Source organism: Pelobates fuscus, chromosome 3 (assembly GCF_036172605.1).
Source record: "Pelobates fuscus isolate aPelFus1 chromosome 3, aPelFus1.pri, whole genome shotgun sequence".
NCBI lineage: Eukaryota > Metazoa > Chordata > Amphibia > Anura > Pelobatidae > Pelobates > Pelobates fuscus.
In genome coordinates this window covers 320,903,164-320,929,643 of record NC_086319.1, presented here as the reverse complement: position 1 = coordinate 320,929,643, position 26,480 = coordinate 320,903,164, and the positions used below count along the sequence as shown (strand labels likewise).

General features: G+C 37.2%; 1 protein-coding gene across 1 annotated transcript in view; it reads left to right on the top strand.

The window, feature by feature from the left end:
- Positions 1-26,480, top strand: part of FURIN (furin, paired basic amino acid cleaving enzyme) — a 160,513-nt gene that overhangs the window by 82,581 nt on the left and 51,452 nt on the right. Inside the window, exons 3-5 of the mRNA XM_063448934.1 lie at positions 11,731-11,829; positions 22,708-22,803; positions 25,834-25,962. Of these exons, the coding sequence (XP_063305004.1) occupies positions 11,731-11,829; positions 22,708-22,803; positions 25,834-25,962 (324 nt within the window). The remainder of the gene's footprint in view (positions 1-11,730; positions 11,830-22,707; positions 22,804-25,833; positions 25,963-26,480) is intronic.

Below are 26,480 nucleotides of genomic sequence, written 5' to 3'. Positions count from 1 at the left end.
CATAAAATATGCTGCTGACCACATGTAATTGTGTGTGAGCGTCTTAGTACTTTCTTTTCTACTACATATATAATGTTGCTTCATTGTTTATTTTTATTTTCTTTAAACATTTCTAGGTGGAAATGCAGCTTAATATTAGAAGGGGAAACTTTTTTTTGATTGTTTTTCTTTTTCTTTTGAATGTGGTAGTGTATGCTTCATCAGAGGGGTGCTGTAGTTTCAACAAGCCATACTGGGATGTTACAGTTAAAACGCTGATTTAGGTAATATTTACTATAAACATAATAACATTGGAATCAATAATTTATATAGGGGAAATCTGTTGGTATTTTTTGTTGGTGTTTTTTGTTTTGTTTTTTGTTTTTTTAAATCTCCGATACCCTATTGATAAGAGAGAAGTCCTTTGTGTTTTAAATAAATCCTAAATCCTCCAGTGGAAGAAAATTAATGGAATGGTAGCTTTAGACCACTGTAAATTTGGTTAAATCCACATCAACGTGATTTTTAAAATCGCATTACTTAATTACTTTAAATGGCTTTTAGTAGGTCAGGAAGTCACCTAAATGGTCCATGGAACGCCCCACCCCCTCCCTTTCACTTTGCCTAAAAGAAAAATGTTCCTATAAATGTGACTATTTGAAGTGTTAGCAGGTGTGTGTTATGAGTATGGTCTTTTGAGTACAGCTTTAAACAGACTCAAAAAAGAGAGAAATTCACATTTGAAGGGTAGCAATTCTGCATGCATGGTGGCATTTGGACCTCTCCTCAATGCCAGTATCTTCTAATTGGTCCTTGTGTGGCCCTCATAGTGGTATCATCTGCCAGGATGTGTCTGTGTAAACAGGAATTTATGAAGATGTAGGAACACACAACGTGCTGGCAGGTTATTCGGTGAATTTCAAACTTGGTCGGTATGAGATTTTTGAAGATGCTGTCTTTGTAAATCTGCAAGTTACAGTGCCACTATAAGCCTGATAGGAAATCACTTCCTTAACACACACACACACAAAGAATGGACCAGTACAGCCTCTGATAACATTGCAAATACATTTTCATAGCCTACATGGAATCATGTAGAAATGGCAAACCATGAGTTTGGGGGAATTAGTAATGGATTTACATTTTAGCCATGCTAGTTGAGCTGGAAAAAGAGTTGGAGAATTTTGTTAATTCTTATTCTATTTTGTCCTAAAATAAGTAACTATATTTTCCACAAATCCTGGTTTAGTGCAAAAAAAAAAAACAAAAAAAAAAACACTTTCATACACTTACCTAATTCCAAAGCTGAGGTTCCTCGGCGCTGGTTTGCGCTCCTCCTCTGCCGACGTTAGACAGTGGACGGGATTTAATGCGCATGCGCGGTGAGTGCCATGCACATATTCTTCTTCTCCATAGGGGAGCACTAGCTGAGTGCTTTCCTATAGGGTTTTGCTTGACGCTGGATGTTCTCGTGCAGAGCGTGAGGATGTACACCATTGTTTCATGGGGTCAAACTCTGTGGCAGTCTGGTAGACCATATTGTAATGTAAATGTTGCAGTTTCTTGAAAACTGTAATGTTTTACATTACGGGGCTAAGGGGCACAGGGAACACTGCACACAGACCGCTTCAATGAGATGATGTGCTTCTTCTGTAAACATTAACGCTTGGCACAGCTGGTTAAAAACAATGTTTCAAGAAAAGGATTTGTCCATACTTTCCTGTCAAGAACCGGCATCGATCGTTATTTCCTGGAGCATACAACTCGGCTTGTACTAAAAAGTGATTTTCTGTACTTCAGTAATGCTATTAGTTTAACATTCTTGTACTCGTCTGACAGTCCCCTAGCTCTCCTGTTTTGTAATATTGAATTCATGGCTAATTCATTTATTTGTATGGCATGCAAATGCCCAACTTTAATGTACTTACAGGGAACTGATAGGGGGGAAAAGTTCTTAAACATTTGTGATACACACACTTTAGCTAAGAATATAATTAAATTGCCAAGTCCAATACCTGGAATGCTTGCATGTGCACAGTCCATTTGTCCCCTAAGAAGGTTTTTTTTTTGTTTGTTTTTTTTCCCTCTTTCTCATGTCTTGACAGAACCATGCAGGAAGACCTTCTCCTCATGTACTGCATGATGTAGTGGTTATGGTGTCAGGAATACTCTGGCAGCCCCCAATGTAAGTAGTAAAATCTTTGCCTAACTTTGTGACCTCTTACTTGGGGTTCATTGGGCAACAACTCCCCTTCCCTTTCTGTCTGAGAAGCTACTGCTTGTCTAAAAGGACAAACCTTTAGTGCATTAAAGTTGGGTATTTGTATGTTGCACAAATAAATGAATTCGCTGTGAGTTGGATATTAAAGAATGGTTTGTCTTACTTACACGGGGAGGGGGTCTGGGCACTCCTCACACCATAACCACAACAGTGTGCTTTAGTGGTTATTCTGTTTGGCAATTGCTTTATAGTATTGTTTAGTCCAAATTCAGTATGCAAAGTGACTCGAGGGTGTGTTCAGTAAACACTGAATTATAGTGAATTGAAAATGTGTTTTTAAAATTCTCCAAAAATAACTTGACTTGGATAAACTCTTTATTGGGTATGGCTTGGGTATTATTTCCTGCAATTTGTATTCTGGTTTCCAGTGAACTACAATTTGGTGTTTTAATAAACTCCTTTTTTGTAACTCATAAATGATATGATTATATCCTCTTTAACATTAAGCATTAATGCTTCCTGGCCAACAAAATTACAGTCCCTATTAATGTTTGAATGTTAGTGACCAAATCTATTAATGAATACAATAATGCGTCATAGTACGGTCCGTTAATTAGCAGGTGTTTATATAAGGAGTAAGGAAGTAAAATATGATTGTAATACTTCTTAAAAAAATTAGATTTTTTTATTTATTTTTATTTTTATGAAGCAGGTGCTTATCAAGATTGGGAAAACCGTGTTTTAACCTTTCTAGTTAAAGGGACACTACAGTCACCAGAACAACTACAGCTTATTGCATATGTTCAGCATTTATTCTGGTGAGTATAATCATTCCCGTCAGGCTTTTTGCTGTAAACAGTTTTTTTCAGAGAAAAGGTAGTGTTTACATTACAACCCTCAGACTGCTACTAGAGGTGCTTTCTGGGACAGTGCTGCACAGTGTGACTGAAATTCAGTGTCTCTTCCCTCTGCATGGAGACAATGAACTTTCCTCATAGAAATGCATTGATCCAATGCATCTCTGAGGGGATGCTGATTGACCAGTGCTGTGTTTGGCTTATGCTGGCTCTGCCCCTGATCTGCCTCCTTGACGGTCTCCGCCACATTGAAGAAGTTTATGCTCTTTAGAAAGTAAATAAGAGCAACACGTTTAAGTTGGAAACCTTAGATTGTCATCGTTCACATTCAGTATAGAGACAAAGTTATTAAATTCATCATTCGTGCCCTGCCACACAATCAAGATGTCGTCTATGTATCTATACCATGCCAGTATCTTAGGCATGAAGTCAGCCAGAACATCTGATTTCTTGATTTTGTTCCTCCCACCACCCCTGGTGGAGGCTAACATATGAGGGGCACAAGCCGTCCCCATGGTCGTACCTTTCACCTGGTGGTAGAACTTACTTAGAAATAAGTGTGTGTTAGAATAAAATTCAGGAGTCTCAATACAAATACGGATTGTGGTTGATGATCGGGGCCCCTCTGGTCCAAGACTTATTTAGTATGTTTGGTCCCTCTGTCATGGGGGATAGATGAATAAAAGACTGGCTGTCATTGGTATTTGAAGGTTAAAAAGGAGAGTCAGGGCCTGCTTCGTGTCCCTGATGTATGAGGGCAGTTGTTCAACGAATGGTCTTAAGATTTCATCTAAATAAAGTCTACCGTTCTGGGTTATATTTTCGACCCTGGACATGATTGGGCAGCCCGGTGGATCCTGCAGGCTTTTATGGACCTTTGGCAAACAGTAGAAGATTGCTATCCTAGGGCGACGATTCAAGATAAACTCGTACTCGTCACCCAATAGCAACTCCCCACTGCGGCTGTCGTCTAGAATCTCCTTATAACTAGTCAAGAAGCCATTAGTCGGGTAAGAGTTGATAATCCTGTAGGTATCTTTATTATCTAATACCTTTTGGACCATTTATTCGTAGTCGATTAAGTTCATCACCACGACATTTCCCCCTTTGTCGGCAGGCTTAATGATCAATTGTCGTTCTTTCTGAGTGATTTTAGTGCTAGTTGCTCTTTTCTGGGGAGGTTGTCATTAGGTTTCTTTTTTCAATGCCTTCAATATCCCTTCTAACTGCCTCTAGGAACAGTTCAATGTTGCTGAAACTTGCGAAGTTGGGAGTGAAGCGGCTTTTAGGACTTAATTCAGTGCGATTCACTGCTAATTGGCCATCATTCTCATCTAAGAGGGATAAAAGTGTTGTCAAACACTCAAAATCTTTATTTGCCTTCCTCTCTGTGTTTAATTGATGATATTTATGTAACGCAAGTTTGCGCACAAAGAGATGTAGATCTTTAATCCACATGAATTTATCAAAAGCCAGGGTTGGCACAAAAAGGGCCTCTTTCCAGTACTGTAAGGTGATATTCATCCAGATGGCATGTAGACAAGTTATTTACTTGAAGTTTCAAGGTACAGGAGAGTGATGACTTAGGATCTCTATCTAATAGTGTCTCTTCTTCCCCGCTCCTCGCCTTCTCGAAATCCGGGTCTGATTCCGTGTTCTGGAATGGAGTTCTGATATCTGTCAAGGTTTTGTTTAAGCTTATTTTCTAGTAGGGGGAAACTGAGATCAGTTTGAAATTGCTTGAACTTATCAATTTACTCTCCTAGTTTTTGATTGGTATTAAGTTTTTCCATTTCAACGTTACAGGTTATTTCCATGAACCTTTTAGAACATGATCCGACCGCAGACTCTTCATTGACAAATTCAGCATTGTCTGAGTAAGCTGTAGGAATATTTAGGACCCTTAGGCCTCTAGAGATCATATCCTTTTTAATGTAGTTCTCAAGATCTCCCAGCATGTCCTGATCTATTGTTTGTATAGTATAGTTAAAAAATTAAACGAATTATTAATATCGGGAGGGGCTAGATTTTTCTCGAGATTATCTCTAGAGAAAACATTCTCCGCGTTGCTACACCATGTATTGATATCTTGTTTGTTTGACAGAAAACTGGCCATTTTCAATATTAAGTAGTTGGATTCTGATCGGTAACCTAGGTATTAAAACCTTTTAATATTAAAACAGAAGATAGGGCTACTGATGTAGGACAAACCTACACTGTTGCCACAAAGTAGGTTATGGAGGTAATGAAAGGCATGAACCCCAGAAGTCAGTATATACCTGCATGAGAGGTTTCTCCTTCTATACCGATCCCATCTAGGATACAGATCACGTACCAGCTTTTAAAGGTGTGCCACTATTTTGTGTGATTTAAGCGCTATTTTTGTATGTATTATTTATTTCTGTATTTGGTTCTTTAATAAAGGTTAATACCACTAAATTATATTTTAACTTCACGAGGGTATCTTAGTGGAGTGGGTCCCATCTACTTGTAGGTGGATCCCTCACTCCACTCCTTATTCAATACTAATATGTATGTCGCTATGTGTATTTAAACGGTTGTACATATCACATTTTGCCTACAGGTCTGTCCACATCCACATACATTTTTTTGGGTTGCAGCTCAAGACAGGCTTAGCTAGCAAATCTTAGCCTATACATTGACTAATTGCCAGACAGACATGAAGCTTTCTTGTAAAGCTATGTATATGTGTTTACCTTGTCCTTGCTGTTGGGGCATTGCAAGGCTGATGTTAATCTGGGCACAGCAAAAATAAAGAATTAAAAAAATAAATAAAATGTAAGATACAGTGAATGGATATAGGTTTCCTTTTATACCCTATGTCATTTCTAAAACCAGCTGTTAGCATTTTTCCAAAATCAGAGCTCAATATTAATGTCCATATCCAATATTATTAGCAGGTTTGAGTAATGGTTTCTTGATTGGAACTGCACGCTACATTGATGTTTTATCGACAAACTCCATATTCTAATGATCGTTACAATTTGTTATTTATTTTGCACCAATGTATTCTGCAGCACTGTACAATAGTTAAAACAAGACAAACTATTCTAACGAAGCACATTTGACAGATATGAACCGTTTATAAAGAAGGCCTTGTACAAATGAGCTAACCATCTAAAATATTGATTATTGCCTGTCTGTGAGTACTGTGGAGTGGATTTAATTGTATTAAACTCAAGTGTACTTTTAATGATTTATTCTGCTTCAAACTGTTTTTTTTTTTTTTTTTTTTTGTTCCTGTTGGGCAGTGGTCAACCATTTTCCAATATAATGTGTGGGAGCCATTAAAATCATAAAAGTTGGAGTGAGGCCTGAGTACAGAAACCTACACATCTGCTTCAGAAGGAAGTTCACATTTTCAATATGCAATAACTTAAGTCATAAAGTCTCTAATACAGTAATCTTATGGCTCCTCCGTGAGTGACGACTGATGGGAAGTCAACAGACACAGCTGAGGAATGGACTGGGAAAGAGGAAGTGGCTGATATTTCAGAACGATTGACATTGTAACACGTCTGGGGTCAACAGCTACACAGCAGTAACTTAATACTGCCCGATTCCAGCTTTCTACTGCTGTTCCTGAACAGAGCCAATCTGTAAAGTGTGTTTAGATTTCAATATCCTTTAAAAATCCTTAAACCGGCTAGCTGCCAAGGGGACCTCCTGTGACTCTTATTGAATTTTTTTTTTTTTCAAAACTTTTTAAGCTTTAGAAAAGAGCTTTATAGTTGAATATATAAATCTCTTAACCATTTGAAATGTAAACTCCTTAATGCTCGTGTAGGTGTCTCGCTGTGGGGTGAGACGCCTGAACCCAAATGTGTTTAGAGACCAGATTTTTAAAATAATGCCCTTACCTCCCCCCCCATTGGAAATTTTTATCAAAAATGGAATGTTGAATGTTTTCTTTTACAATGATAAATAATGTTTGACATGGTATTCCTACCATAGAACATGAAGACCTTCATGACAGACTTCTGAGACTTCATGTAGTGTCTCAAATCGTTGCAAGTTCTCTCACCTGAAGACCAGCAAATAATGGAATACTAATCAAATACTGAGAATGCAGCTCTCAATTTCTCAAATAGGGAAACTGGTTTCAGTTTAGTTTGTTTGTGGCCTTATTGGTATACATTAGTTAATTGTTTCTGTCCTCACAGTTAGACCTTAATTGATGGATAAGAGGTTACATTCTCTGGGGAAATTGGGTTATCTATATAGCCTTTATCTAGTGTAATGTTTACAAATCGTCTTGGCCAGTAAATAGCTTTTTTTTTTTTTTCTTTTCTTTTGCTCCTCTCAGTAAAATTCTGAGACCAACATCCAGCATTTCGAAATGTATTTTATTTAAAGGACCGATCTACTGTTAAACCTAGCTAGTGAAGCAAAATATTGAGGTGGTCCTTACACCCTCCCCCCCCCCCCCCCAATACCACATGTTCACATGCTACTGGTACAAATAATGCCAGTAACATTCCTATTTACAATTGATACTAAGACACATCTGATTAGGCGATTGTGATACATTTGTGGGAACAGGGAGGGGGTCACCTGTTCTCCTGTATAGTGGAAATGTTTTAAGATATACAGACCTTGTTGTTCTGTTTTGTAACAAAAAATAAAGTTTTAAAAAGCAAATTTGGTTTATTTACGGAGCTGACTGAATTTTTATTTCACGCATAATACTTTAATATACCCTTCATTTCATGTCCGCGGTGTAACAAAATTATTACCTCACTCTGCTTTTTATTTTTTCCTTCACAAATTTTACGCTTTTAATGTGGTTGACTGTGAATACAAAACAGATTATGTTGCAAAGCGAAAATATGTAAGAGACATTCAAAAGTGTAATTGTCTGAATTGTACGTTCTAAAACACCAGGAGCCACTTTTAAAATCTATGCTCCAAAGTTAAAATTCATATAAATAACGATGAAATTAACACACACTTTATTCAGTGTCATATCTACATTATGGTTCATGAGGAATCATACTTGGAAAATTAGTGTAGTAATTGTTGAAAGAAAACTGATATTGGGGACAATTGACTGTAGAAAAATCTCATAGTGCTTCATGATTTAAAAAAGGTTTAACAAAGGTATAACAAAAATTATGGACTCCACAGGTGATGGTTAAACCTCAGAAAGGGAATAATCCAACAGCCTGTGGAGACAAAACACCTTGTCGGACACTCCAGAAGTGTCCTGGGGCTTAACCCCTAAACTTAAATAACGAAAACTCCAGTTACTGGGTCCAGAGGTTCGAGTGTAAACTGGAACTATGATGGCGTAAGATTAAACTGTAAACTTTAAAAATTACTTAAGTACAAGAAAGGACAACGCTTGTACCCCTCCCAAGAGTCTGAAACAATTCAGAAATATTCCCATGTTCCCATATACAAAGGTATAAACCTCCAACACTTTAATTTGCATGAAAGCTGGCCAGTTTTGTATTTCTGGAGAAACTTCTAATTCCTGGGCTTTAGCATATGCCAGAGGTGTGAATGGTATTAATGATATTCTCACCCTCTGATAATGCTGGCGCTATATAAATACCAGTAATAAATTAATATCCTAGTTACAAGGTTTTGTTTTTTTACCCCCGGACAGCCCGAAGGCCAGAAATACTGTGCATCTCCACATATAGCCTGGGAAGCTAGTTGGACAATGGTGATCTTTTCTAATGCTTAAACTCGCAAGCTTACTGGATTTGTCCAAAAGCTCTAGGTTTCTGGAGTCCTTTAGTGGCATCTGTGGTTGTATTTTCACTTCTGAGCTAGGGTAGTGGTAACAAATCACTGTCCCTTAAACATACTGTGCCCATGGCACTGGGGCTGTAACCTGATGTTTGAAGGAAAATCAATATTGTTTTTTGTTTTATTTATATATATATATATATATATATATATATATATATATATATATATATATATATATATATATATATATATATATATATATATATATATATATTCTTGTAAGTACAGCCTCATTGGTGACCTATTATTGCAACCTAATCAGACACATAGAGATTTTTTTTTTTTCAGATGCACATTTTAATTTTAATAACACTTGGGACATGATTTGGTCATAAAGTAAAAGTTTTGGTGGAGAAGTTACCTCCATTAAAACATTTTACAATCTACAGACTGTGAATGGTACTCAACTGACCCTAAAATGTATCGACGGACAACACCATGATGGGGGATTTGTTTTCCCACACGGATGAATAAGCTGAAAAATGTCTGAGCACTAGGTCACAAGTCTGGTCCAGTATTTGAGCCTCTTGGTCGTGTTCGAAAGAAATGCCTCTGTGATCGTAGATTCAAGCATGTGCTCTACTATTCACTCTTGTTCTCGCTATAAAATCTTTTTTTTTTTTCTTTTTTTTTTCTAGTTCGATTTTGCTTTTGTCCAGATACTACATTGTTGCAAACATTAAATAGCCTTTAATTTTTGTTACTTAACCAGAGTTCTCCTCTTGCGTTGCAAATATATTCCTTTTATGAAAGCCTTAAGTGTTATCCAGTCCTTGGCTGGGGGCATGCTCCTGTGTACAAGTTGTGCTTGCTGTTGGTTTTATATTGTAGCGAACAATGTTAAATGGTTTTGTTAAACATATTCTTGTCTAGGGTTAATTCTATAGGTACTCTTGTTACCTTCTAGTGCTGAAGAGCAGCAGAGGGTAAAAAGCACCTTCAAAATGTATTATCCCTTGCAGTTAAATATGTATTTATAACTTGTCAGGTGTTTGTTTTATCTTGTTATAAGGTTAACAGTATCTTAATATTTCTGTTGACAATCAAAGATCTTCATCAGGAGGCCTCAGAAACAAACAAGCATGCTATTATTATTATTATTATTATTATTATTGTTTTCTTATGAAATAATTTGTGTATGTAAACAGTACATGGTAGATTCACACTAATTCTTTATTATTTATGGACCATATACATTTATTAAACTTTCAGATGATAATTTTAAATAATGGTAAAAGCTGCATAAAATACTCCTTGTTAATTCTTATCTAATCATTATATAAACCTTTTGTGGTTTAAAAAGAAAAAACACCACTTGGATATTTCCATTATGGGTCCCCACTCCTCCCCCCCCCCCCCCCCCCCTTTTTACCGTGTTTTGTTTTTGTATGTTTTTTTTATTTTATTTTTTTGTGTATCATTATTTTTTTTTTTTTTTTACCACATTCCTTCTCTACCTGCCATAAAATTGACTGACTCTGTGTGCCAGACAGTGTCATTCTTGGGTGCTAAGAAATCCATTTCTCTTTGGCTGTATAAAATAGCATCGCCCTTGTGGCCATAAATTCGCAGAGCTGTCTAGTTGCTTTCTCCCCTGCTTTTTAACTTGATATTTATTGCTCTGTCATTACAAAGGTTTCCGCACTACTCAGCCGCAGGGACATTAATGACATATGCGAAATGTATTGGACAGAAGACACCTGATTTCTCTATATTATATGTGGTTTAGATTTAGCTAAGAAATGGAGTCATACGTCTCTCCTGTAAGACGTAAAATGCGTACTTTCTTGCCTAGTGGTGTGTGTCCCCGTTATTTGTTTTACCTGTATTTGGATTCATTTTACTTGTACATTATTTTGTTTACTGCCCTGTGCATTTCTATTATCATTTTCCACAATAAATAAGCAAATACAAGGATTATCCCTGTTCATTACATTGGAGATTCTCAAGAGTGCAATATAGTCCTCATTTTTCATTCTTCTAAAATCATAGGATAGGCTAAGCCCCAGAGTAAACCATGAACCTGTTGCTAAAATTCAACTTGTGCTGTAGCTTTACCACTGAATCAATATGAATAGATAAACCGGTTTTGGCCATAAAAGTATTGAGGGTGCACATTTACCCGAAACCTGCAACCCATATTTAGCAGACAAATAAAATAAAGATGCAGCATACCTCCCAATTCAATAATCCTACTGAAATGTCTTTGATGTTGGGGCCACCATAAAGGAACCCTGACATAACTTGGATATGTGCCCTTTATTTGATTTGAAATAAGCATTTGTGCTGTTTAATCGGGCAGAAAATATCATGTTGCCAAAGTCTCTCTTGTCATACAGTATATTTTGTGCTTCTTTTGTGTTGGATGCTCTTATTAAGTGTCCAGTTTGTTTCCATAACAACCCACTGAAAAGGTATTTAGTACTGAGTGTTCTGTTTAATACATTATTGGATAAAACCTGTGATTTTTGCCTCACTAGTCAGCTCAGTGTCTATTTTCGTGATTGTTTTGTGCCATAAAAATGTGCCTTCTGGTAAGAGACCGCTCTTGAGAATCTGCAGTATATGCTTAAGTGGTTTCCTAAATATTCTATTAAAAACAAATCAACTTATTATTGCATTGCTTAGTTCAATAAAAATACTTTATTTTTGCCACCCACACAGCCTGCAATGCTTCGTAATCATGGTCACTACTTTATGATGTATGTACAGTTATTAAACCAATGTATATATTGTGTGTGTGTGTGTGTGTACGCAAATGCAAATGCCATAACATTGAGAGTATTGTAAGACCTTCTATCAAATGTAAGAATTTTTTTATTACATTTGGCTATTGAACCATTTCTTCAGGTTGTATAATTTATATTAATGATTTGTCGCTTTGTCTTTCAGATTTTTGATGATTATTACCAGTTCACCCATCGGGCTGTAGTCAAGCGATCCCTAACTCCCCATAGATCCAGACATTTTTTATTAAGCAAAGAACCGCAGGTAAGGTTATTGTGCACAAACACTTTCTAATTAAAAAAAACAAACAAAAAAAAAAATTTCATTGCACTGCAATCTCAATTGAATAAACCAGGAATTATGTATCACCTACTTTTGTGATCAGTAATATCGGAGAAAAAAATGTAGAGGCTAGGGAGAACAGAGAGTAATACGGCAATAATTAGTTTCTTAAAGGGACATTATAGTCACCAGAACAACTACAGCTTATTGAATTTGTTCTGGTGAGTAGAATCATTCCCTTCAGGCTTTTTGCTGTAAACCCTGTCTTTTCAGAGAAAATGCAGTGTTTACATTACAGCCTAGTGATCACTTCACTGGTCACTCCTCAGATGGCTGTTAGAGATCCTTCCTGGGTCATGGTTGCCTAAAATGCATCCAAACATTCAGTGTCTCCTCCCTCTGCATGCAGACACTGAACTTTCCTCATAGAGATTCATTGATTCAATTCATCTCTATGAGGAATTGCTGATTGGCCAGGCCTGTGTTTGAATTGTGCTGGCTCTGCCCCTGATCTGCCTGTTTGTTAATCTCAGCCAATCCTATGGGGAAGCATTGTGATTGGACCAGGCTACCACATGTCAGCAGGCAGTGGGCAGGTCTAAAGGAAACAGTGACAAAGCAAGCAGCTCCAGACTTGAATACAAGTAAGATTTTACAATAGTTAGGGAGGCATGAGGGGGCCTGGGTGGCTAGATGGTGGTTTTAACCCTATAGGGTCAGGAATACATGTTTGCGTTTCATCAAATTCTGATGCTGGGATTTATTTTAAGATACTATTACCGTGTTATAATACCAAGCCATCACAGCATTCTTGCTTATCATGGGAGTGACCTCTTAGATCAGCTAATTGCAGGCTGACCTCTAAAGTATTCGAGTGTTGGGGTGGTGTGGGCTTACCAGGCAATCAAAATTTATGGGGTTTTTATTTTACTATACTTGCCTACAAATCAGCATCCAGTGAGAAGTGCTATTTCTACTCCTTTTTTTATTATTGTATTTACTCTTCTCTGCACTAGCCCGGCATTACTTTTGCTTTTAATAACCATCCGATAGGGTGGAACAACATTCTGCCGTTGCCAAGCTACTCAGTGCATTTGCTTCACTTGGTTCCTCTATTTTTGTTTTTAACACCAAGCACTGTCTCTTTTCTTGCTATAATTGTTAAAAATGTGCATTATTAACACCATGCCACACAATTGTACTACTATGCCTTTTGAATTGCTTGCTATAGCTGTTGTGCATGTAGTTACAAACATACTTGCAGAGCCACAACAAAAATAAAGAATAATAAAAAAAAAAAGGACTCAGTAGCACAAATAAGAGCAGACGCCTACAGCAGTTCACATCTAGACAACTTTTCACATGCACACTTTTCTTTCTTGTTGATGACGAAAAATGGAAGGCCTTTTTTTTTTTTTTTTTTTAGGGTCTCCAACATGTGAACTGTTATTGTTGAACAATATTTAGTGGCTCACCTTATTTTAGTTTTTCTTTAGAACATGCTGTGCTTCTGGCCGCCTTCCTCTCTTGCCCTCTATCTCCATTCATGTTGGCATTTGTGAACAAATACACAGTCTAATCAGTAAGATCTCTCCAAGCCACTGTCTTTTGTTTATGTTCCGTTCAGATCTTTTAAGTTTAGCTGCCAATTTGTGCTTGGTAATCTGGGGTGAAAGATCTTCCTTTATCTGTTTGTTTTAAATGACGTTGCATATGTAAAAAAAAGTGTTTTTCTGTTTAAAGCAAATGTAGATTTGTTGTGGGGGGGAGCTTTTTTTTCTTCTCTTCCCTCCACCCTTCTCTCCTTCCTCTTCAAAGGTCAAATTGCGTATTTTACAAGCAACTTCGCCATAAGTAATTGGAGCTCTTTTTAATCTTTAAAGGATCACTATAGTAAACATATAAAAGCAAGAAAGACATGTTCCTTAGCCTTCTTTCTTACTTTTATATTAGTTTGCCCTTAAAAATAAATTTGAGCCCTTTTTATCATATTAACTTAGCTACGTTCCAGCGCCGAGCTACTCGGCAGGCCACGCCCCCCTTTTCATAAAAACGACGCAATAGCAGGGCTCAATCAGACGCTTCTCTCTGAGAAGTGTCCACGTTCTGTGGTGCGCATGCGCGGTTTCGCTCTGCACCAATCAGGTTCTTCATAGAGCTGCATTGAATGCCGCTCTATGAATGCACTGAGCGCTCTATCGCGCATGTGTGCGGTATTCACGTTTGCGAGCTGACAGCTCAGCTCGCAGTCTATGCCCGCCCCCCTCCTGCGGCAACCCTCCTAAGCCAAAACTTTGTAAGTAAACACTATATATAGATGTCTCTATATATAGTGTTTGTATGCAAACACACACATTTTAAATAAATATTGTTACACACATACACACACTCTATCTATCTATATATCTATCTTCCTATTTCTATCTACCGGTTTCTATCCACCTGTCTCTATCTATCTATTTCTATCAATCTATCTATGTCTATCTATCTATTTCTATCTCTCTATATCTTTATATCATGTACTGTATGATGTCAACTCTAAAATAATAATAATAAAAAATAAAAAATCCCAGTGTCGTCCCCCCATACCGTCAGACATGTAAAGGGTTACAAATCCCCTCATTGCTTACCTTAATTCCAGCTCCTCCCGCACCGTCACGGCAAAGGGGTAACCGAATGCACTTGCCGTGTGTGCGCTAAAGCTTCCCCATAGAAAAGTCACTGCTTTCCTATGGGACATTTGATGATGTTAGACTTACTCTTGCAAAAAGTCCAACGTCATTTCACGGAGTAAAAGTCAGGGAGCAGAAATCGCCTGTAGTGGCTGTCTGGAATACTTAACCCTGTAATGTAAACATTAAATTTTCTCTGAAACTGCTGGGTTAAAAGGCAGGGGTACTGCACCCAGACCGCTTCAATGAGATGAAGTGGTCTGGGTGCCTGTAGTGTCTCTTTACGTTGAGGATTATAATCTCTGGATCTTAAAATATGGTCGAAAATTAGTGAAAGTATTCCTGATTTAACTACTATATTACATTTTTTATTACATAACTACGCTTATAATCACAAAGGGCACGCTTTATTACCAGATAAACTGATTTTCAGTTCTTTCGATCGTAAGCTTGCAGGCTAGGCTGTCATTCCATTCACTCTATATCTAATGTTACAGAAACCCTTGGCCATGTTTAGCATCGTACCATCAAATCTTTTTTTTTTTTTTCTCCACTTAGTTAAATATAGCCAATTATGTCAAAAAACAAAAGTCGTGTTCAGCAGACTTTATTTTAAAATGCACAAATGGCCGTACACACATCCTGTGCTACGATCTCATTAAATTCTTGTAGATGAAACCAACAAATGAGATTGCTGTGGAAAGCTAGCTGACGAAGAGCTGGTGGATGTATGTATTCTGCTGGGATCAGAAACCTGCTCTATGGCTGGATGTTTTAATGGATTTCAGACTGTTCTGGAAGACAATTAACACTTCGATCACGTGCCTGCATAGGGAACTAACTTTGTCCAAATCTTAAATCGTTTGCCTTTCAGCAATTGAAAATTTTTAGTGTCTGAAAAAAATTGTATTTTGAGAAACCGTACTATAAAGAGCTGTATCATCCCATCTTGTTTAGAAATGGGATATTACCTAATGCCTGAAGGTGTAAGATGAGCTTGATTTGCATGGTGGCAGTTCAACAGCCCATTAAGGATATCAAAAAAGCAACATTGAAAATGCGGCTAGACTACCCATCTAAAGTACTGCTGCTCTTATTAGCCATCAAAATAGTATTCATATTATGAACCTGAGTTAACATTCCTGGGAATTAAAGTGGTGTGTTTTTTTTTTTTTTTTATTGTTTGTAAATAATAGAAATAACAATTGTAAATTTTTTTGTGACATTATCATTTATGCTTTTAAGCTGTTATTCAGTAAGTTACATTCACTATTTTGTGGTTTTCTCAACATAAACAAAACAGAAAAAACAAGCAAAACAGATACGAGTTTCCAAACCAAATAGGTCATTGTTAATAAGCAAGAGGCTGAGCTTAGACCGTTACCTTTAGGTGTAGGTGTCCGGCAGGCTCAGCCATTGCAATTGTACATTTTTGTCCAAGTTTCCAACATTCATTAGTATTTAAAAAGTATGGTATGTGGACAGTGACCTAATAGTAAGGATCTTTGTTATGGTTAAATTATTAATACAATGAGTAACAACACAAAGATCATAAATGAAGGAAAAACATAAATAAAAACTGGGGGGAAATGAATAAATTGCACATCCGTAGTATTATAGGAAATAATTAAAGTAGAAAAGGGGGGGGGTTAATACAATTTTATTTATATAGATATCGTACAATGAATAACAAATGTTGTAAATAAGGGGTCGAACATCACTGATCGGTTTTCAAGTTGTGTTTCTATTGCTGAAGATGCTGTTTTTTAATGAAAGTGGTGAAAAGTTAGTTTTCATTGCTGAAGGTAAAAATATATTTTCTTAATGCAAATAATATACATTTTTATATGTAAAACATAGATGGGAATCTGAGGCACATCCTTTTGATAATGAATGTTTTATACTCCCGGTTTTATTGGCCATAGAACTACAGCCCTTGATGTAACTTTTTAAGTCAACTTGGCAAGTAGAGCTGCAGAGAATTTTTTAAAAATAATACATACACACAGTACCCTTGTACCAACACTGAAGAGATCTACGAAAAGTTGCATATCGAGGCAGTCTGATTAAAAAGTACCAGACAAGTCTCCTCTTCATGAGAAACGACAAACATTGTTTCTACCTGTTGTATGCATCATCAGTAAGGTATGATGTAGTTGATTACCCTATAGGCACAGTGAGCAATACATCTGTTTGAATCAAGCCTTTTCTATTGTCCTAGTGTGTAATTCACTTTTTTCACTCAGTATGAATAGATGTAGCATTGCGCTTATGATAATACATGTCATCAGTCATTAAAATCCTTTGAGACTGTGAGTTAATAGAAGATATTCATTATGAGCAGTTTTACCATTGTAGACAATCCATGAAGTGAAGTCCAAATGTATTTCCTTTTAGAAGTTTCGGTGGCTCCTTAGATTGACATTTTGTTCAGGTATATAGCTTGTTCAGAGCTCTCAGATGGAATTTTGAAACGGGAAAGTTTCAGTGTAGACTAAGAATGGCCTTTCTAATTTTCTGGACTTCACTATATATTTGTTGATCTCTCTAGTATGCACACTTTGGTTCTTAACCCCTTAAGGACCAAACTTCTGGAATAAAAGGGAATTATGACATGTCACACATGTCATGTGTCCTTAAGGGGTTAAAGGGACACTATAGGCACCCGGATTACTTCAGCTCATTGAAATGGTCTGGGTACAGTTAACTATTGCACTTGGTGCTGAAATGTAAAACATTGCAGTTTTAGAGAAACTGCAATGTTTGCATTGCAGCACTAAGCAAGCCACTAGAGGCCCATACGAAATGTTACCAAACTATTGGTCTGGTAACAGACGCTTGGCGTCCTAACACTCTGGATAAAGAAATCCAGCATCAGCGATTTCCCTATAGGAAAGCAATGGTTGAGTGCTTTCCTATTGGGAGGTCTAATGCGCGCAGCGCTTACATTAGCGCAGCGACCTGGCACCAAGAGACATCGGCACTGGGATCAGGTAAGTAAATGGTTTTTAACCCTTTATTTATATCGGTGGGGGGCGCGACGGAGAGGTGGGGGAGAGAGAGCTAAAGTGCCAGGAATACAGCTTTGTAGTCCTGGGACTATAGTATCCCTTTAAGATAAGACAAGGGAGAATAATTTTGTATGTAGCATGTTGTGGTAACAACAAATACGGTTGCAATTATCCTTACTTGCCTGAGTAATCTGTCAGTAGTTATACTTGCATCTAAAGCTGTGTGGAAGTAGTGTTCCATATCAGTAAAACATTTAAACCGCTTAACATTATTTCCATAACTCTGTGCTAAAAATAATGTTTTCCACATGATCCAAGGGTTCAATGTGAAAAACCGTATTAAATGTACAGTACAAACGATTTGTTTGCGTTTTTTCCCCCTCTGCCCTCATGTGTCACCAACACAAGGCTGCCCAAGTGATGATTGACATGGGAGATAAAACCATCTCGTGGTCACTGTGGAGAACATCATTAAAGAGACCAGATGGAAGACATGAATAAGCTGCTGTTTGTAGTCACTGACAGGGCTTCTATTCGGCAAACAAGTGAAATAGTTGCTTTTCTGCAATAGTTAATCTGTCTTTTCTGAAAAATGTCTTGAATGGAGGCGGAGAAACCTGAACTTTAGATCCGTCTTAAATGAAGACAGAGACCAAACCACTTAGAAATAAAAATGACAACAAAAAAAAGATACTTGAATTATGTCTGGCTTTTGCTAAAGTTTAAACTTGGTGGTTTTTATTGGCGTGGTGATCACGTCCCACACTATTGTTCTATTTTTCTGCAGATCAAAAATAAATGTATATTGTAATACAAAAGGATTTCTTGAACATAACTCCTCCTACACCACTCCCCACTCATTCTAATATTTTATATTCTTGAGAACTAACCACATGGTCCCCAGAGGCTTGAAAACTAGATACCAGACTCCAGGGACTGTCTATTATTCTACTTGAATTACATGGTGTGTGTGTGTTTTTTGTTCAGCCCATTCTCTGCACATCTAGGTGGTGGTATTACAGCAGAACTCCTTTATCTGTATCAGACTCCTGGTGATTACTGAAAGATCAGGAATACTGGGATTCAAATCAGAGTACACAGCCTTATTGTAATGGACTATAGACGTAAATGTGAACAGTGTGTAACAGCTTGATTAAAAATATAACACCCCCTTCACCCCATTGAAATCGCTTTTACAGGGAAATCATTCAAAAATGCCATACCATGAATGTGACCGCTGTGTAAGAATTCACAACCGCTCCAAATGACACCAAACCAAACTTCTATATTTTCTTGGAATTGCATACTCACCACTCACCCTGCCTGTAATTGACAGAGAGTGTTAACTGTAACCCCATACTGTTTTTCTGCCATTAAAGGGACACTATAGGCACCTATACCATCTCATTAAAGTGGCCTGGGTGCAGTGTCTCTGTCCCTCTTAGTCCTGCAATGTAAAACATTGTATTTTTCGAGAAACTGCCATGTTTACATTGCATCACTAAGACAACCTCTAGTGGCTATCTACCAGACAGTCCCTAGAGGCGCTTCAGGGAGTTTACCGGACTCTGGGTTGCCTAATTGATGCTGGACATCCTCATGCTCTGCATGAAGACATTGAGCATCAGGAAACTTCCCAAAGGAAAGCATTGGGGATGGCCTAATGCACTCGCTCTGCATGCGCATTAAGTCCTCCGTTGGATGACGACCTAGGAGGCGCTGACTAGCACCAAGGGAGGATTTCTTAAATATATAATTATCTATTTGTGGTCTTCAGTTGTGTAATCTCGACACCCACCATGTTTCTTTATTCTGCTTAAATTTCAAAGTTTGTCAAAATAAAAGCAGTAGGTAAACATATAGTCTAAAGGATGGCACTTACCATGCATAAGCTAGCCATTTAGGAAGTACAGTGCCTAGATGCAAAGTTATGCCCACTTTCTTTTGATATATATATATTTTTTTTTATTATACAGACACTATAAAGGGATGGTCTATGCAAAATTTGACCCACTCAATATTTTTATGCATTTTATAGAGCATCTAAATATTATTGGCAGAAATGTAAAAAACATTTAAAATAAAATGTGACCCTTGATGCACTATTTAGAGAGTCTATGTGGAGCAGCAGGAAAGGCCATCCCACAACAGGTTCAGACTATCCTACTGAACATAGGATTATTGGAACGGACCGCATCATCTCTATCAGTTTACACACAGCCCACGTTATCCTTTATCTACTTTCCTTTAAAATGATGTAAGGAGTATGATCCATGCAGCTACCGTTGGCAATATAGATTGTATTTTAAAGAGAGTGCCCATTGCTACTTCAGTAACCATATTCTCATTAAAATTCCCTGGAGATCTGTTTTAGATGTAGGATATCTTACATCTCCCATAAACCATATTACAGTCAAAGGAGATTTGTTAGTCGTGTGTTTTGACTGTTTAACAAAATGGGTATCCTGCTTTGTGCGAGACTCTGGATCATTTTCTCTGTTTTTGCATCCGGCTTTTAAATGCTAGAACCTTGATGTTCCAGATATCGTTGGAGACATATGACTGTCTCTTTGTCAGCGATGCCTTTTGATAAGGCTTCAGAGATGAAGGGACTTGGTGTGTCATCTGTTATTTAGACTCTATAAAGCAAATAAATCTCCCTCTGAACAAATGCGCTTTGTCTGATGCCCTCTCACACTCTGAGTAATTGTACTTCTGATGAAGACTTAATGGCTTTTCAAATATGGCTTTAATTTTAAACATTTATCACAGTCTTGTTTGTGGAGCTAGGCAGTCAAGAGTCCTTCTGATAATCATGAGTCTGTCTGTCTGTGGGGGCTTATCTGGATGGACAGCTTCTTCCTGGACAAGACTGTAAAAATGTGTGTGCCCTGTGTTTTTTTGGGGGGGGGGTTGCCTCTTTTAGTATAAATAGCCTAGCCGCAGGGTTTCTTTAACCCATGCCAAGTTTAAAAAATAAATGCTGTTCTACAGTTTTTTTGGCAGCTGTATATTTCTATTGTGCGGAGTGCCTACAGCCTTGAATACATCGGCAAATCTGAAGTCTTTCAACATGAGTGAAATGATTGTGAGACTCTGGGAGAGGGGTGGGGGTGATTCTATGAAGCAAGCGACTAGCTGTGATAACCATATTGTTCGGATACCAGTCTTCATGGAAAAGATTAACTATAAATCTGTTTTTAAAGACACCTTTATGCAGGAAGCATGGAAGGAAAAGCCCAAGAGTCACAGAAGTCAACACAGAATGCGGGCAGTGGGCAATAGAATTCTCCTACTACAGAACCTTGGCTGAATGCCTAGGAAGATGTAGTTGGGCAACCATTCCTAAGAATGCATCTAGCATTGACATTGTGTCCATACCTATACACCATTATCCTGATGAGCATAATCTTTTTCGAAGTGGGAAAAAAACAGACAAATAGACAGAGCAGTCAGCAATAAAGAGGGAAGGGTGTTTCTGGTGTGAAACTGAGTATGGGTCCGTCCAGTAAAGATCAGAACAAACAACCCTCCTATACACTGTCACTCCCAGAACTAAGGTGGCAAATATTCTTCATAGACCATTGTATATTTACCATCGGGAATAGAAAGGTCTTATTTGAATTAGAAATATTCTGAAACCAATGAAACTTCTTTCCTTCTTCAGCTCCTCGTAAAGAAAATTGGCCTTCAACATCATCTTCTGTGTAGCATAAGCACACCATTTGAGACATTATCCAGGGAAATATCTTTTTCGATCTCTGACTGCGTGGAAAATGATATTATATTGATTTTCAGGGTTCGTTCTCCTTCTTTCAATTTATTTTAGAAAATGAATTGTTATTGCTCGGCTCTCCATTACCTTCGCTCTGTAGATGTTTTTAAACCATTGACTTTTTTCACTGAAGCAGTTAATAATGCGGCTCCCTTTTTTATTTTTTTTTTATTTTTTTTTGTCGTGACTGCGTGGAATTTCCCTCAAATGGCACATTCTCCTGAGATCTCAATCTTCTGACAAGTATGGGCAGTAGAAGAACAGACACTAAAATGTATAAACCTTGTGGGGTTTTTTTTTTGTGTGTGGTTTTTTTACACTTTGCCAACCTTGCTCTTTAGTGCATGATGAAGGCCAGGGGAAATGCTGGCTTTTAATCCGTTGGTGTTTATGAAGGCTTTTCAATACGTTTTTAGTTTTTAATTGCAGTTTCATACATTTAAAGGGACACTGCACTATAACCACTTGTGGCTCTTTCGGTTCAGGTCAACACCATAGATAAGAATCCTTGCAGATGAAAGGAAATGGTTTAAAATATATGGAACTTTGTATCAAATATAGAAATAACAATGAACCTTTACTGAAACCTCATATAAAGTTATACACAAAAGGATAAAGCAGCCAAAAAAAGAACGCATTGCAAGGGGTCAGCTTGAGAAGGGCACTCATTTTGTAGCAAAATGTTGAGGTTTGAGTTTGTGCACTCTGTATCTGTAGTATATCTAGACATGTTATCTCTTTATTGCTATGCTATTGCATTGCTTTTTATTTTGCTGGTTTTCCTTTTGGTGTTTTATTAAAAAAAATTAAATCCCTTAACATTAGGACATCTCACGTCATCTTAAAAAAAAAAACTGTGGGCTTTCACTTTGGCAAAGAAGGTTTTTATCTCCTTTCGTCTGAATTCTTGCAGGCTAATTTCTACATTTTGTGTGACCATCTTTACAAGCTTACTCTGAGGAGACTCTCACTTCTGTGAATTCAAATTCCAGCTTTCACATAAATGAACCGGACTGATTTCCATATTCTATTCCCACTTTGTTACTATCCTACCTAGACCAACCCCTGCAGTGTCAGAATGTACTCCCAGATGTGCAGGGTTAAAACTGCACACATATGGTTGATACACTTCATAGCAACCATATATAAAAGTAGTTCAAGGGTTTAAGATGTGGACTGCTAAAGAAGGCTATGTTGCTCGCAATTATTAAAGGAACACCCCAAATGAACTAAAGATGTAATTAATCTTATTTATTTTTTTTTTTTTTTTTTAAAGTTTAGTTGCTATTTTATTTATTTATTTTAGCTTGTTTTCAGGGAGGATGAGGGGGGGGGGAATTGAAGTATTTTATTGAACATTTTATGTTTTCATAGCTGTTCATGTTGTAAAATGTTATTGCAGGTTCACTGGTTGGAGCAACAAGTGGCAAAGACAAGGAAGAAGAGAGATATGTTTACAGAGCCTACAGATCCCAAATTTCTACAGCAGTGGTATCTGGTAGGTAGAAATTGTGATTTATTTTGTTTTCCTAATGTCCTGTCTTTCTAGGATGTAGTGTTTTGTTTTTGTGGCTTATTAACCTGCTATGCCATGAACCATACTGTACATATTTCCATGGCAAATAAGGATACTAACATGGTCTAGAATAAATTAGATTGCATTCTGTAATTCCAGTGTAGCCACGAGTTAATGTACCACAATAATCATCAATGTTAAGTATAATGTGATCATTGACCCATCAATATGTATGTTCCATCACGTCACACTGCCAATACACCAGTAACTAAATATAAACCGCTTCGCTGTGGAGAACTTCACTGACATTCTCCTGTTACTTAGAACAATCAGAGGGAAGTGGGAATCAATCTACTTAGCAATGGTAATCAGGTCTAATTACAGGCTGAATACTGGTTGGATTGGTTGGTATTATATCCACTGTTGAATTCATTGACCTTTTCTGAACATTCCTGTTGCTTTTCTTTTAATTAAGGATTTATTTCCAATCCCTTATTTTCTGTTTAATGGATTGAGTTGATGCTGCTAATATTCCTTTGGAGTGATAAAATGTCCCAATACGATTCTCTTTCGAGGGATATACACCTAATGTCAATCAATCGACCCAACTTTCGAAAAATAATATATTGTGACTTGACAAATATTTGTAGAATTAGGGGCAGGAAAACCAGTTTTTAACATACCATGGTATGTATGTTTTATTAATTTTTGCGGGGAGGTGGATGTATTGATACGTTTCTCTCCGTCTGACCCCTTCTTTGCAAATAGAAAATTATTTTGTTTACATTTATAGACTTATATGCTGTAAAAAAAATAATAATAATTGTTGCATAGAATCTGTAATGCAAATTTACGTGTATAAAAGCCAATGCATTTGAAGTATCAAGGGTAGTGGAGTTTAAAAGTACAGAAAATGACACTTTTTGACACAGCTGTTTTACTAAACCTTAATATTCTGGATGAATCGTCTATGGATGAGAGCTAACCTGTGTCCTGGATGGCATACGGTTGTTTTATGAATCTCAATTATAAATGCTTTGTCAGAGACCGTGGAGACAGCTGAGTTATGTGTTCTGACCTACAAGTTCTAACAAAAGAATATAAATAGAATTCACAAGGGTTCGACCACACACCCAGCGGGTATCTTGTGATTTGTTGCAAAGTCTCAGAATTACTGACTTTGCACATGTTCTGCCAAAAAATAGCTTATAAGAAAATATGCTTATCCCCTCCGAGACAGCAAAGCCATCAAATGCACAGTTTTTAAGTTTTTTTCCCCATTAAAATGAAATTGCTTTCTGTACCTTATCCTTGGTGATTATTATGCCAACATTGTAAGCTTTCCTGGGAGAGCAGGAAACATCTGGCTAGTATGGAAGTCAGGTTAAATTAGGTTAAAAGAATTGCAAAAAATGCATGCAGCGTGGTACAAACAGTGGTTCACAGATCTGTTTACTGCACATGTATTTTCATAATTTGCAACCCAGCCAAAGACTCCTGTCCAAAGTGTGTTTTTTGCATCCACATGCCTGACCTCTGAGTACCTCCACGTGCCTGCCCCTCTCCATACCTGATCAATAACTAGCGATAGAAGGTTGTTGGGTTAAGGGTTTGTACAGAGGATAAGCAGCTCACCTTTCTATTATACCAGTAGTGCAGAGGCAAGCTGTTTTTGTTTCAATGAATCCATGATACAGAGGCAAGAGACTCATTACTATTGGATAAATCTATGGTGCAGAGGGACGTTGCTCTCCGTGCTGCTAAGTTAATTTAAGGCTCAGGGACAAGTTTCTCCCATTGCTATTGAGACAATCTGTTGCAAATGTGCATGTAAATCAGGGACACAGAGGGGAAATTACTTGCCTTTCTAAATTCTAATATATGTGTTAAGGCTACAAAAATGAGCCCATTCTATTGAGTTAAGAGGACGATGTAAAATCTGTCTCCCTGTTTGAGTAACAGCTATATGCTTCCCTCCTGAGTAGTTCAGGGATACAATGCAGGAAGCCTATCTATGGGTTGCAAAAAGAAAGTGTGCTCTTTCTTCAAAGAAATAACAGATCTTCTTGATTTTCTGCTTACAAGAGTCTCTTTTGCTCTGGTTAACATTTCGACTTTGTCTGACTCACACAAGTTGCACTTATTGAATTTCATAGATAAGAGCAAGTTGCTATTTTCTTTCTTAATATCCAGAGTAACCTTGTTTTATACATCAATCACATTTTAAAGAGTTTCTCCAGAAGTTTGAAATGAGATGAACTCCCAGTTTCTTCCCAGCTCAAGGGCACAGGGCGTCTGGGTCTTTCAAAGCATTCTTCTGGTTCACGCTTCATAAATTGGGGTATGGGTTTTCATCTTGCTTGCTCAACCGCTTTTCTTCAGAGGAGAGCATTTACTTATATTAAAAAATGCCATTAACTTAATGTGTGAGATAACTCTCTCCAGCAGTAATAGGATTAAAATATGGCCTGGCTATGGAAGGACTAATAGGGTATTAGTCATAGGCTTCAACGATTTCTCACTAGAAGTTTGCCCCGAGAGATTTTTTTGATTTTTGAGTCAGGATAGAAAAAGCCAGAATGAGATATTTTCACGTGAGTTTTAAGCTTGCTAATCTTGTTTAGGAAACTATGTGATTGCAGTCACCTTGCATTATAGAGTCCCCCAGGCCTTTTCTCATGCTCGGTGTATATATTAATCTAGCACTAGTTCTACAGTAGCCTGGCTTCAATGCCTCTTGCATCATTTGTGTTATTGTACCATAAAGAACAATACATACAGCATGTAGGAATAGAATTGCTTTATTCTAAAAGGCTTTCTTCTTAACAATATAGCAACATCCAAGGCATTTTGAATTATTGGTGCTAGTCATGAACTCCCAGAGTTGTATGTTGCATCAAAAAAAATGTTTTGTGTGTGTGTTTTTTGCTTTCAAGCGCTTTCTTATTTGAAAATATTTTGTTTGGTGAAACTGGTATTATCACTTACCTCTGTTATTTTTTTTTTTTTCAGTACGATGCAAGTCGCCATGACCTGCATGTAAAAGAAGCCTGGGAGCAGGGCTATACTGGAAAAGGCATTGTAGTGTCCATATTGGATGACGGGATAGAGAAAAACCACCCTGATCTTCAAGGGAATTATGTAAGTTGTTGAATCCTTTGCTTGTTCTTGGGATTTGGCATTATTGTCAGGGTTTTGTTATATACAGTATGTCATGATCTTGGTTATCACAAGCTATGTGGTTGTTTTGCTGTGTTATTATAAAAAGGAAAATATTAGTTTGTTTGAGAATGCATCTAAACATATCTGTTAGAGGGAGAGAAGAGGAATCATTGGTTTTTTTTTTGTGTTTTTTTTGTTTTTTTTTCTTTCATCATCTCTCTCCAGGAATCACTCGCGTCAGGATGATTAACTGGAATCTTTTCTAGACCGTACTGAAATGGATGACTTCCATTTTAAAGTGAATTTATCATGACTGCGTTTTTTAACATGTGTAGTAGATCAATACAAACTAGTTACTGTAATATATTTATAAGGAAAATGTTTTTATATATTTTTTTTAAATCAAGATTTGATATTTCAAAATTATGTTGCTTTTCAAAAAACATGTTTGGGCTGTCGTTATATCCTTACTATCATCCTCCTTTCTTTAATGCGCA